Below are 14,274 nucleotides of genomic sequence, written 5' to 3'. Positions count from 1 at the left end.
TGTCAGCTCCTCTCCCAATAATTACCTGACACGTGGAGGTACACGAGGATGTCAGTCCCTGGATTACCTACCAACATTTATATTTATATACATATAAAAACCCTATAATAATCAACCCTTTATAGTTTGTCATAATTTAATTAGTTCGTAATAATTTAAAAAATAATTAAACAAGGATTGGGCGATGATGATGATGGTGGTGTGGTGTTTCTCTTACAAATGCATGTGAGGGCCATTTAGAAAGAGAATAAAAAAAACAATTGGCTAGTATGAATATATATGCCCGTAAGCCTCGAAACTTGATAGTATAAAACTAAGGGAGCATTTGTATTAGTGCACTAGGCCTAGCAAGCATCGATGTTTAAGGCACTTTAATGGAGGTGATACATTCTTTTTTTATAAAAAAAGAACTAAATAAACATGTCATGGTCAGTTTGGAAGCCTATTTGAAGGTGGAAGTAGAAAAGGGAAGCAAAAGGTATAATCTCCGTCAATCAGAAGAACGAAAAATAAAAAAGGCAAGTGCAGGGATGTAAACGTACCAAATCTGTGTCGTGGATTATTCGGAGCTCAATTAGATAAAAGCTCATCCGAGTTTATTAATAAAGACACCTTAGTATTAACAAACTAAACTCAAACTTGTCAACACTTGACTCGTTAACTTGCGAGCTAGCTCGTTTACAGACTTATGAGTCTTTTCTCAAACTAACTCGTTAATAGATTTATATATACACTCGTAAAAGATGTATAATATTTTTTATTTTATTAACTTATTATATATATAAATATTTATCAATTTCTATAAATTGATATGTAAAAATATTTTTATCTTTATTATATAGTATAATTAACTTCTAATAAATATTTAATTTTTAAAATCAATTATTAACGTGATGAAATAAACTATATTGTTAAATAAATATTTATGAGTCAACTCGAAATAATTTTAAGTTCGACTCGAGTTCATAATTATTGAATTCGAGCTCGGTTCGAGTTCATGCAATGTAGTAACAAACCAAGCTCAAACTTATTAAAATTTAATTTGGTTCAGTTCGTTTACAGTCCTAGGTAAGTGTATATTCACACAGCCTTTTTTTATTATTATTATTACAAGATATGTTTTTATTCAATTTCTTAAGAATTAGGTTTGGATATATAATGAATATGCTATATGATTTATATACATGTTATACTCTGGCAATTTTCCGTCTAAAATAGACACTTGTAGCAATTTCTTGAAAGAAAGAAGTATAAGTTCATATCAAAGAGCAATTTCTTTTGTTGGGTGTCAATTGTTTTTAGGGATGAATATTGCTTGCATGTTGATGCTTTGGAGATAATGGCAAGTGATTGCAAACCTTCTTATATCATTTAAAAATTAAAACATGTGTTAAATTTTTAGAAATAGTGTTTTATCATCCAGGACATGATCTATATTATATATATATATATAAACTAGGAGCAAATTTAATAGTGAATAGTCCAATATTCATAATGTTATGGTAACCAATTACACTGCAGATTCTCTCTTAATTTTTCATTAAATTTTAATATTTTAATTCTAGCAAAATTTTAATAAAAAAATTCCAGTTTTATTAGAAATTATCATTCAAATATATACGTAAGAAATGATAGGGTGAGACCATTTTAAGAATAATTGCCAGTTTAAATCTCAAAAAGCTCAAAAGAAATGTACATGTAATTATAGAATTGCCTTCAACAAATGCAAACCTCTGATGGCCATGTTGTGTGTGGGGTGGTACTGGTATCCATGATGTTCAAAAATGAAAGAGGCAACGGTCAAATAATTTATAGGTTGATAGAATTTGGGAGGGCGAGCCTGCCTGCATGCATATCTTTCATCATTCTTTTCCTTTTCCTTTCTTTTTCGACTTCTTTAATATCTATTTCGGTTGTTGAATCTGTATTCTTCAAAAGCAAATTATTTGCTTCCAGAAAAAAAGAACCAAGGTGCTACCATCCCTCTTCCCCACTTGGATTGTTTGTCCCATTCCTTTAGTTTCACTGGCTTAGCTAATCTAATAAAGTCTGATTCGCAGGCTAAATTATTAGTAACACTAAAATTACATCATATATATATATATACACACACATGGATCTTCAGTTACTAGAATTATACATAATACTTTCTTTTTCTCTGCGAGATGCCAAAAAATGGTGCTAGAATAAATTGATAGTTAATTCAGGATGGATGTCTCCTTGAAAGCAACAACTGTAACGACCTTGTAGCAAGTAATTCGATAACAACATAAAACGAGGGTGGTGGCTAGATTTGGTTAACCCAGAAAAAGGTGGAAAAGGCCATGAACAACCGTCCATAGGGAAGGATTTTCTTGTCTACAGAATTGAGCCTCAAAATATCAAATTGCGTAAAAAGTATAAGGACAAAGAATTAAGGTTTCCATGTTCTAAAGTAGTGGGTTGTGTCTCAACCCTTTTTGTTCGCATTCTAGGTCTCGGATTCTCAATCGCTTTATACATGCATGCATGCAATCTTTTTAAATACATGAAAATACATAAATGTTTATGTATTTACATTGTAAGGTACTTTAAAATTCATAGGGAGAGTTTTTTGGACAAAAGAAAGACACATAGCAAGAAAGAAAGAGGGGCCGAGGGTAGGCTCAATACCAAAGAGGAAACCCTCCACCGTCATGTCTCAATTACAGACTAATTAGATACAGAGATTATTTGTTGCAGTATAGGGAGATAAAAAAATAATGAAGATTAATTATTATTTTTAATCTAAAAAGAAAATGTAGAAAATAGAAAAACTGAAAAGTTTGAGCATGGGGAATTTCCAGGTCCCAATAAAAAAAAAAAAAAAGAAAAGAGCTTGACAAATGTCACGTCTGTCTGATTGCAGGCTTTAGGAGATTCTCCAAAACGCTAAACCAGTAAACGTCCAAACATGTCGTTTTTATGTCCATCATTGGATTTGCTTCTGCATCCAATTAATTGCCATTTTATCAACTTTTTGTTTGTTTGTTTGTTTTTGACTGTCATCGTTTTCAAATCACCAACTTTTTTATTTTAATTACAGGTAGAATTCCTCGAGTGTTTCTTCGGATAATTAGTATATACAGTAAGCATTCTATTTGACGAGGCTTTTGCCACATCACATCATTCTTTCTTCTTCATCTTCTTTTTCTTATTAGAAAAAAGAAACTTTGCGAACTTTTTCTTCTTTTCTTGTCTCTTTTGCTCAGTATTGGTTTTCTACTGCTATAGTCAAAAATTCTTATTTTGAAGTTTTAATCTATTTTTGTTAATGGCAATTAAAAATTATTAAACGAATATCATTTTATACGATGAAGATGATATTGACAGCATAGCATATGAATGAAAATATTATTCAATGATCTCAATGAAGTCGATTCTCGAAAGCTTTGAATCCCTGAATTCTGGAGCAGAGGCAGCAGACATGCACAGTTTGTTATGCTTTTTCTTTTAATCTCTAAGCAGGTCCCCCCCCCCCTTTCATCTATTTTGAATACGATGACTACATATATGAATTATATATTTTGATTGGACTGTTCCTTAAAATATGTTAAATGTATAATACAGGTCAACTAAATCAAAGCAATAACCCCACAAAGATCCTTAAAACCCTTTTTCTTCTTCTTTTTTCTAATCTAATCTGATATACCCAGTTGCGATTTGCTAATATATTCTTAAATGTTTGTTCAATTAATCAAATCCTATCCTTATTTCTCACAAATAATCAGCTCTATTTGCTCGTACCCATACTATTCCTCAAACTTAAGCTATGCGTGAAAAAGGAAACAAGTTCAGTTTCAACACAACTGTACTATAATATATCATCACTTTCCCTATACTCATCCTAATTTATTTTTCAGAAATCAATAGTTATCACCTTAACTGCATACAATGTGTAAATAAATTAAGTCCGGAAAAAAGAATGGATATTTACTTGTACTCGATTTAAAGAAAATATATTAATTTTTTTAAAATGAAAATCTCTTTTTATCTATTTTTGTATATTTTATTCTATTATTGAATGAAAGACGCATATAATATAATATAGTGCATTAATATTATTTAAAAATAAAACACTACCCAATTGTATTGTGTTGGGTAGTTGAAAATAGATTATGAGTGCTTGAAGTGCAGCTAAAAGCAGAAAAACAAGCAGGGAGAGAGCAGAGAATCTTCATGTAAATAAGCACAACCAAACATATACTTAATTGGTTTTCTTTTTTAATCTTTTTGATTTTGTTTTGTCCAGGCAGACAAATTTCTGTGGGGGAACAAGGCGCCACATGGCAGAATATGTTGGGTTAAAGCTTTTCTATTTGCAGTCTTCACCTTATTGCCACGTGTACTCTGTCCAACGGAGTAAGAAAACGATCCTCTTACTATTCAACTGCCCGTCAACCCCTTCGTACAGAAAAAGAAAACTTCAACATTTTTATCAAGCGCACGAACGTTGTTAATGGTGGAGTTGTAATGTACGCGCTACTTAAGAGAGTAGGAGAAGAAAGTGAAAAAACGAAAAGCATAAGGGCACGGAATACCAGAGTGACGGTGACATGTCCGAAAAACAAAAGGCCGTTTCGATAGGAAAATTGCTACTTCCTATTCACTGTTCTCTCAGATCATTTTGTTGTAAACTTTTTAATGTTTTTCACCGCAGAGCATTTGAGATTTTTAAACAAACCAACCAAAAAAGGAATAACAGTTGAATTTATTTTTTTAATAAAGAAAAAATTATAATATAGCCATTTTCCTTCTTGCAACTCTGAAGCAACGTACGTAACATGTAGCAGTCTGCCACAAATTCTTAATGCTATATGCCCCGATATTGTTTTATTAGATTTTCGAAATTCTTCTAAGGGTGTTTTGATTTCTAATTGTGTTTTTTATTTTATTTTTTTGATTTATTAAAAGTATTTTGATCTTTACTGATGCTTTTTATTTACAGAAGATTCAAAATAAGAGAGAAATCCAACGAACAATTCAATCTCCAGTGGTGTTGGGTATTTGCTTGAATCTGCCCATTAGGCCATTTTATGGAAGCAAATTCCGAATAATAGCAACAAGAGGTGGTGTTAGTTGAGCTGAGCATAATGATCTTTTAACTATTTTTGTCGACATAGTGGCCTTCAATGAAGTGTCCAACTTTGGGCAATAGAACAAAGAGATTGCTTGAGTTGACTTGAAATGGGGCACTCCAGAAGAGATGAAAAGGGGAGTGGTTTCTCCTTCTCCTTGGCCTTTCTGTGCTTGGATCAGACTGTGCTGTCACTAAATAGGAGCAAGCATAATTGCACCATATTCTTATGGTGTTTTTATTGAGCAAAGGTGATGCCCCAATATCCCATTAATGTTAAGGGTGTTATAGGGAAAGTAAAGATTGATTTTTCTTTTTGCCCATCACTTTCATAAATATCTTGCTTCTGACAATCAGAGGGTAAGTTGGTAAATAAGTTACACGTAATTGTACAAATAGCAGGTGGCTTGCAAGTTGAGCTGCCAAGCACCAATTCTACAATCCTGGTTTGACTCTCATTTCATGCTTAATTCGACCAAAACAAAACTGATAGGGGCACCATTGTCCATAAAAGAAACTTTGGCAACAGAACTAGTGGTGCGGTGACAGAGACATCAAAAATCAAAAATCAAAATACTATACAGCAGGACACCCTGGAGAACCACCTGACATGGCTGCATAAGAAAGCAAAAGCTTGTTCTTGCTTTCTTTCTTTTTTTCCTTCTTTTTATGTTCTGTTTAATTTCAGCTTGTTCTGAGAAGGAAGATAAAAATGACAATAGAGATGATCAAGCAAGCTACTTTTCCTTTTCAGTAAAATCATTTGCAGAAACAGAAAAAGAAGCTTCATATATATATATATATATATATATATATATATCAGGATTTTAACTCCTCTTTTCTTTTAAATTTGTGATGAGTAGCCATCATATCCCTCGCTCACTTCTTTTACTAATCTTTTTTGTAGATTAATACCTCAATTTGGAGAATATAAAAAAGAGCTTTCTATGATTTTTTTTTTTCTTTTTTATTTGCATTTGCTTTACAAATTGAATCGTGAGTGATTTTGACCTTTAATCAGCTCTGGCAACTCAGCAACTGTTGCCCTGCAAAAAAAAAAAAAAAAAGAAAAAGAAAAAGTAGTTGAGCAATTGAGATTTTTCAGAGTTCTTTGTTAGGAAATTTAAATATTGGCGGCATATACTCAATTCTGACGAAGCCAAAGATAATAAGATCCTATAGCAATGATATGCAATAACATGTTAACTTCTCTTACCTTATTTCTACGTTCGTCCTGAACCAGGAGCAGCAGCTATATTTGCAAATCAGCACGTTTTAATGTGAAAAATACTCAAGCTGGGATCTCGCCGGATCTGCGGGTAGCGACAAAATATACGCAATCTGTAATTAGGAGAAAAAAAGTATGGGACAGATTAGAATAATGAATTGGGAAGAATAACCAAAGCCCAAACAGGAATAGGGAAAGAAAGTGGAGGACCAACCTTTACTGGATTGTAAGCAACAGAGTGTCTCCATCGCCAGCAAGGCAGAGTGTCGTAGCAACTGTGCCCACCTGCAATACAAGGGACCAAACAATAGACACAAATAAGATAGAGCAACTGATCTTTCCAACTGAAACTTTAATTGGAAAGAAGACAATATTTGCAAGAATCCTTAAAGAAAATGTGCATAATGGTACATCAACAATTTTTTAAAGAAAAAGTTCGGCATTCATTTAGCCTACAGGTACAGCATTGCATGGCTTCAAACTTGAAAGCTCCACTTGGGCAGGCTCATATAATCACCACTCACCTGGTCGGCTACTTTATATTTCATGGGGTGCATGAAAAGCAAAAATTATGAGATGCATATGGAATAAGCACTTACCTAGGACTCAAACTAAGGGCTTGAGAATTTTGGGTAATTTGCATTCTATAGAGAAGTGTACAAGTTCGATTCCTGCACATGGAGCAGCAGAACATGCTTGATTGTGAGGTGAAATCACAAGGATATGCCAGCAACTGAAAACCAATTCATTCCAATCCAATATGGTAAATGACCTTGGCTGTAGCGCAAACAATCCTTCTTCAACTAGCTTGAGCATATTGGCAATATGCATGACTCAGAATACCAACTCTCAAAAGAAATTTAGCTCAGTGTATCCTCGTGCGTGTGGCAGCAGCTCTTCTACCTCAATTCTTGAACTGGAACAACTCATGCTTTTCTTGATTCGGCTGCAGTTTACGGACTCAACCTCAGCCACAAATACGCTATAAACTGGTCTATGATCTGAGAATCTTGATTCTCCACGTACGTAAGATAACTGGTTCAGGCCTCTTCCATGCCACAATATACGATCACACCTACAACCATGTAGGTAGATTTGATCATTTGCTTTGTAATAAGAAGATCAAGAAGATATAAAGTTATTGTGTGTGGAATTCAGAGTACTTGTACTCACAGTTTATACTGCAAGAAGAAATTTTCTTTCTTTTCAAAAAGGTAAGACAGTAAGAGAAAAGGATGTTACCATGCAGGAGTTCTTCGCTTCTCCTTTGGGTGCCTGTCATCCCCTGCATATCGATCAGAATTATTAGAGTACTTGTATGTGGGAGGGAAATATATCTTCCCTTCATTCCATCCCTCGAAAACTCGGCCACGTCTCTGCTCTATCCGAAGCTGAAAGTAAGAACCATCAGGAGGTGAGATTGAGCATTTCTTGGTAACGGAAATGCAGCCCTATGAAAAGTAGGAAAGAAAGCCAAATTGCATTTCCATCAAATTAACAGCTAAAGTCATAACCAACCTGGTCATTCTCTAATAATGCTCTCCAGTTGTGCATCTCTACAAGAGCCTTTGCCATGCGGTAAGACAAGGCAATCCTATAATTTAAATCCCCTAGCCATATAATTCGACTGCACCAACACATGAAGTATTAAATACTGCACAATTTCCCCAAGTCCAAAAGGAGAAAACAAAGAAAGCAAAAACTAAAAAGAAGATGATTAAGGCCTTACTCGTGTTCCAGAATTGTTTGAGGTGACTTCTCATCTCCCATACCACGAACTCTTGGGAACCTTGTCTTCCTAAGGATCTCCATTACATCGGAGTTCCTCCGCAGCTCATCTCCCTCCTTCTGCCCAGATGTTAAATGACTACAGATGAAGCAAAAGCTTGTTTTGTGCAATGACATGCTAATTGAAATTGAACCCTGAAAAACCAAGAGAATAAGAATCTTACGTTCTTTTGTCATTAACTCATCACAGTTTTGCTCCTAAGATTCAAGAAAAAAGCAAAAGTGTACCTTGTTTCCAAGATATCCCATTAATCCTCTGCCCACACAAGACACTTTCATGTTGCGAACATCATCTCTAAGGTCACTCTTTACCCATACTGTTAGGAATATCCCCACCATTTGCTTACTGGCAACCAAACAGTACCTTGACTGCCCCATTTGCCTGTCTCTGTCCTCCATTGAGAAGGACCCACTGTAGTCAATTGGTGAATAGTGAGTGGTACCAGGTGAGTCCCCAGGTCCATTTTCATCATCAGAGGAACCCCATTTGAAATTAGGGTCATAATCACTCGCTCTATGACCAAAGATAACCCTATCACAAACGCTGAAACGCCGATCCAGTCTAGGTTGTAGCATCGTCATGTCATTATCCATCCTCATGCTGCGGCTCAATGATTGAAAGGAGCGGCGATGGAAGAAGGATGAGGCCTTCTGCCTCGTTGATCCCTCAAAGTCTGCATCCAGTTCGACAATAGGATCAGGAATTGGGGAAGGAGTATGACAGACACCACTTGTACCAGGAAGACTATTTAGAGTCTTCCTAATCAGAGCAAGCCATTTTCGTGCTGGACCATTGTCTTCTGTGCCCAAGACATTGCCAGCATTCAGAGGTACGATTTCTTGAAACCTGAATTCATGAGATCAAAGGAGTTTTAGCATTACACAAGTTGCTTGGCCAGAACAAATGAGACTGAAGAACATTGTGATTAACTGGGATTACCCAAGAACATAAATGTCAGCAGGAGGAGAGGTATGAAGCCAATCTTCAAGATTCAAATAACTTGGAGGAGATTTTCCAGCCACATTCCATGTTGCTACAAAGATCCTGCAGTCATATAGCAATTAAAATCCAACTCAGCGCTGGAAAAGAATAAGTTCCCTTCCAACATAAATGAAAAGAAAAGGGCTCTTATGCAGGTGTAAATATGATTAAATGAGCTATTAGAAAAAAGATCAAGATTGTGGCGTATGCTCGAAAGAAATCGAAAACTGATATTTTTTGTTTATGTGCAGAGAGGGGCAATGCCTAATGAATTCGATGAAGACACACCTATAATTGTGAACATCAGTAACTTGTGCAGCATCAAAATCGATCCTACTTCGCCGGACTCGATCAGAGTTCCTCTTATTGGGTCTCTCTGCGCATCAAATTGGGAGTTTAAGAATCATGGGGAGAAGATATAAAAATGTAAAACACAAATATTCCTCTTATCAAGATATTTAGGGGTCAAAGGAAGATGTGGTCCAAAGCAATAAGCTGATACTGAACCTGTTTTGCTTTTCTTGATTGTGCATGCTTCTCTCTCTGAGAAGTTGCTCCTCCAATCTTCATCACCACCTGAAAAAGAAACACAATAAAGTGGTTAAAGCTGTGCTCTTTCTACTGCCAATGCATCTTGAAACACCACAAAAAACAAAGATATATTTGGGCAAGAAGAAAAACAAAATTTATTCAAATTCAGATGCAGAAAAGAACAAATTAACAGATCTCTAGCTGCAAGTAGAAGTAGCAGACCCACAATAAAATCCACACACATTTGTGTTGCACAAAACAAATATTGATTCGAATGTAGATAATGCTAAGCATTCAGTGTCCAGAAGAATCCAAAAGCAACTCATTTAACAAGTTGCAGTATAAAATCCCATTTTTGTTCTTTGACATAAATGGCCAAGATTCTCAAACCCAGAAGAAGAAAAAGACCAATAATCACCTCCATAAACAACATCATCTGCTTGAAATTCCTCAGCTTTGCTCTTGATATTGAACCACTTCTTGACCAGTATCTTGGGCCATGAAAGCTTCACCAAAAGTACAAAAACTGAGTCAGAAATAACTACATCATCTTCATGAAAAAATTAAAGACTTTCTTTTTCGAGCATGTCGCGCACCTTGCTTTTCTTCGAGTCCCCATGTCTCATTGTTTCACAAATTCATATAGCTTCCTAAAACTTTATAACTAAGATGGTATTCCTTCTGGGTCTTGCACAGAATAGAATGTGAAAGGAAGGTGAAGAATAGAAAGAATCCAAGAAACAGACTTTTTCCTAGGAACAGAGAAGAATAAGCTTGACCTCCTGTTTTATGCTAAAACCAAACAAAAGAAAATAGAATATAATAATTAAAAAACTCAATGATTAAAGCTATAGAGAAGAAGAAGAAGAAGAAGAAGAAGAAGAGAGAGAACAAATGAGAATGCTTATTCCGTCAGGTAATGAAGAGAAAACAATTGAGAAACAAAGAAGGCCCCAGTTCCTCGGCATTTTATAAAGAAGAAAATGAAATCCAAGAGATACCCAGTTGCCCAGTTGAGGTGTTCTGCGTCCAGTACAGAGAAAACAGAGGAAATGAGGCAAAGATTGAGAAACTGAAAGAGAGGCAATTAAGAATAGAAACAAACAAGGCGAGAGAGAGAGAGAGAAGTGATGCGTGAAAGTAAGACTATGAGATTCTGAGAGTGAAACAAGACAATGTAGGATACAATAAAAAGAGAAGAGAGAGAGAACTCTGAAGGCGAGACACATAAATATATAAGAAAAAAAAAAAAAAAAAGAACCTCGTTCTGGGTACAGAGAGCAAATTATCGAACTTGAAGAAGAGAATAAAGTGCACAATTTGCAAGCTTAACTTAAAGAGCTTCCCTCACGCACACAAACTCTTCTCTTTCTCTCCTTTTTAATTTTAAGTAACCAAAAACCAATGCCAACTCAACAAAAACCCCTCTCTCTTTTTTTAATCTTTCTTTTATTATTATTATTAAAATTATTTTGGGGACTCGAAGAGGAAAAGAGCCAAATGGGTGCTACTTAGCTCATCCGTTCAAAGTCTAAAGTCATACCCAACAGAAACTGCCCTCCTTTTCTACTATTATCACTTCTCGCTCAGAACTCAGTCAGCAAAGTTAGGTTTGAGCAAATACTAATACTGTACCTCACCAATCCTCTATCTGGTCTTTCCATGGTTAGAAGAAAAAGAAAAAAAGAAAAAAGAAAGGCAAGAAACAAAGAGAATATTGGTTTAGAATGGAAGACTTGAAGTTGGAGAGTTTGTTTATTAATGGATTTGCTTCCCTTTCGCTTCTTTATATATATCTTTTAAGGATACAAGTCGGGTATGTTTGTTTTATTTATTATTTTATTTGTTAGGGACTCTGGGTTTTTGAGCTTTGAGACATGCATGTCTTAGTGTATAATAAGGTGTATAGGTTTTTTGATAATAGGGGATTTTTAATATGAAGAATCTTTATTTATTCATTTCTTCAATTTATATATGAAATGTAGATACATTTCTTTTTGGGGTACTGGGAGATTTTATGTAAACAAAGTTTTAATTATAAACTTTGGAAGCAAATGCATCTATCTTCACAAAAACCTTGTTTGTTGCTTTTTTAGTAGTGTGTCCATGTGCCGGTCTGTTAAGCAATTTAGAGGCTCTTTTTGACCCAATCTAGACTAGTGTCCAAGTATAACAAGGCAATTTTGCCAATTTTAGGCTTTTAATCTCTACTATTTTGATGTCTTCTAAAGTTTAATCTTGTTTTCATGCATAGATTAAAAGCATAAAAAGATATATTGTGCTTTCAGTTCCCCCTCATGGGACTACATTTATTTACATGGATATAGGATCTTGTTAGGCCGAGAAGGGTCCCCAACCCTAGCCCAATGCACCTCAACAGCCCACGCCATCTCCTAGGGTTTTGTGCATCTATCTGTCATGGCAAGGGTAGGGTATTAATGTTAAGTGTTACTAATATGAACCTAGCCAGAACAAATTAATTTTCTTGGTTTAAGCTCTCAAATCTTGATTTTCTTAATTGACTAATCTTTAATACCACATGACGCATGTGGGAGACCGTGTCTACGTTCCCTTAGCTTAATTAATCTGAAAAATATTTCACATTTCAAGACAATTAGCAACCAATTAACAAGCTAGTTTATGTGTACAAGGGGATAAACTAATGGAATTGACGGCAAAACAATCCAAAGATAGGAACAAAACAAAACAAACCCTAATCTTATCTCCAAAATGGAAATCCCTAACGACTGTTGCTCCTACAACTACTACTACAATACAACCCCACCACACCTTAGTGAAGCTTCCACTATATTAACAATTTATAGGTTGTCTGAAGCTTGAACAATTCATAGTTGTCCAGCCAAACTGCATCTTCTTTTCTTCTAGCAACGTGGCAACCCGTTATCATGGAGACAAGGAAAGAGCTTCAGTTCTGCTCATGATAAGTGGGTGATTAAGCATTAAATTTTGTGATTAGGTAGTTGGTAATGTGCCTTTTTCTCTTTGTATTTGTATCAACTTACTTACCAGTACCAGCAACATAAATTATTTGCTTTCTTCTATATATATATATATATATATATATATATATATATATATATATATATATATATATATATATATATGTCGGAACAATAATTTCAAGAAAGAGTAATTTAAAGCTTAAACCCTAAACAGGCTATAATAGAAGTTAATTGGAGATCTGGGAAAATAAAATCTTTATTCAAATTCCCCTCCCTTCACAAAATGAAACAAAGAGATGATAGCATTAGGGTATGCGTTTAATGAAATGTTTATGTATTTTTGTATCTTAACGTGTAAGTTAAGGAATTAAAACCCAATACCCTTTTCTTTAGTAATACTTGTATGAAAGTTAAAAAGAGTTAGTTTTGTATTAGTATGTTAGGGCTTGAAGACAACATAAAACACAATAGGCGAGTGTTTGTGTTGTATGTAATGTAAGACCATTAAATATGACAGGTCCTGGTTTCTCTCTCTCCATTGAAACCTTTCAACCCATCAGCTACTGTGGAAAATAGAGGTAATGTAAATATAGCAGAGGAAGAGTGGTAGCAAAATTAAAGAGCAATGGGACCCTGTAGTTAAATGCTTTATCTATAGGGAAAGAGGAGATTCTCTGCCAACAGCTTTTAAAAGATCTTTCATTTTCTCACAGAGTAAGAGCCATATTACACATTACATACACAATATACAGCCATTATCATCATGAAAATGGTATCTAATGAGGACACCCACATATGATACTTGGATTCAATAAAGATATCATGAATTTTATTATGATTCCTTGATCTCTCTCTCTCTCTCTCTCTCTCTCTCTCTCTCTATGGCTTGTACCTTATCCCCTTTCTTGCCACGTGTTATCTTATGTGCAGCTGCAGCCCTCACATAATTCCCAAAATTATAACCAAATTGATTGTTTATAGAGTTTCTTTATTTTATTTTATTTGATCTTTTATACAAAACATAATCAATTTTCTTTTCCTTCCTTCACATGTCTCTATTAGGTCTATGTTTGGTGATGTCTGGCCAATAATAGATATAAGGTCCACCATCCATACGCTTAGGAGCATTTTGTAACATCTAAAAACTCTAAATACAAGAATATGACATTCTTTTCTTCTCTTTATTTTTCTGGTATGAATGTTTTTATTCTGATGGAAAATGCTCACTCTTTGCCAATTAAAAGATTTGTATGTAATTGTTATTATTTGATACAACAGAAAGATGATTTATTTTTTCTTTCTCAAAGCTAGTCTTTTGAATTGTTTAAATTAAGTGAGAAGATAGACTGACAAGGCAGTCAAAGGATGGGATGATCTTTGATCTATACTTTGGGCAAAGTATCTCCAGTCGGGAGGAACTCCATTTTGCTTCCGTTTCCTTTTGCTTTTTCAGCTTTTAAATTCTCCATATTCACTCACCCACCTCTGCTTTCTCTCAGATATCTCCCATCTCTCCATCTTTCTCTCCACACACACATATATATAGCAATTATTCGTATTAGATTAGTTTTATAGTTATTCTTTTATTACAACAAAGCCATTTATTAATTAGCTAATTTGAAAACCCAATCCAGTCTTTTAAAGCTCAAACCCATTAAACTTAATTGTAAATAACTAATTCAGTTTA

The 14,274-nt window shown here is 34.7% G+C and overlaps 1 protein-coding gene across 2 annotated transcripts; it reads right to left on the bottom strand.

Moving 5' to 3' along the window:
- Positions 1–5,422: 5,422 nt before the first annotated feature.
- LOC8275425 (type I inositol polyphosphate 5-phosphatase 4) lies at positions 5,423–12,189 on the bottom strand. 2 transcript variants are annotated; one of them, XM_048376840.1, is made up of 14 exons: positions 10,221–12,189; positions 10,043–10,130; positions 9,601–9,669; positions 9,382–9,469; positions 9,052–9,156; positions 8,340–8,958; positions 8,053–8,171; positions 7,842–7,950; positions 7,566–7,714; positions 7,096–7,398; positions 6,923–6,994; positions 6,538–6,608; positions 6,312–6,436; positions 5,423–6,141 (listed from the first exon to the last, which is right to left on the bottom strand). In XM_048376840.1, exons 1-10 carry the CDS (start codon positions 10,248–10,250, stop codon positions 7,173–7,175), a joined length of 1,602 nt encoding a protein of 533 aa, XP_048232797.1. In that variant the 5' UTR covers positions 10,251–12,189; the 3' UTR covers positions 5,423–6,141; positions 6,312–6,436; positions 6,538–6,608; positions 6,923–6,994; positions 7,096–7,172. The 2 variants fall into 2 exon arrangements, with proteins under 2 accessions (XP_048232797.1, XP_002524747.1); XM_002524701.4 differs by having other exon boundaries at positions 8,053–8,246; positions 10,221–12,181.
- Between the last annotated feature and the right edge of the window lie 2,085 nt (positions 12,190–14,274).

This window comes from Ricinus communis, chromosome 1 (genome assembly GCF_019578655.1).
Source record: "Ricinus communis isolate WT05 ecotype wild-type chromosome 1, ASM1957865v1, whole genome shotgun sequence".
NCBI classification, from domain to species: Eukaryota; Viridiplantae; Streptophyta; class Magnoliopsida; order Malpighiales; family Euphorbiaceae; genus Ricinus; species Ricinus communis.
Note: the sequence above shows the minus strand (reverse complement) of the source record. Positions and strands in the feature narration are given on the sequence as shown.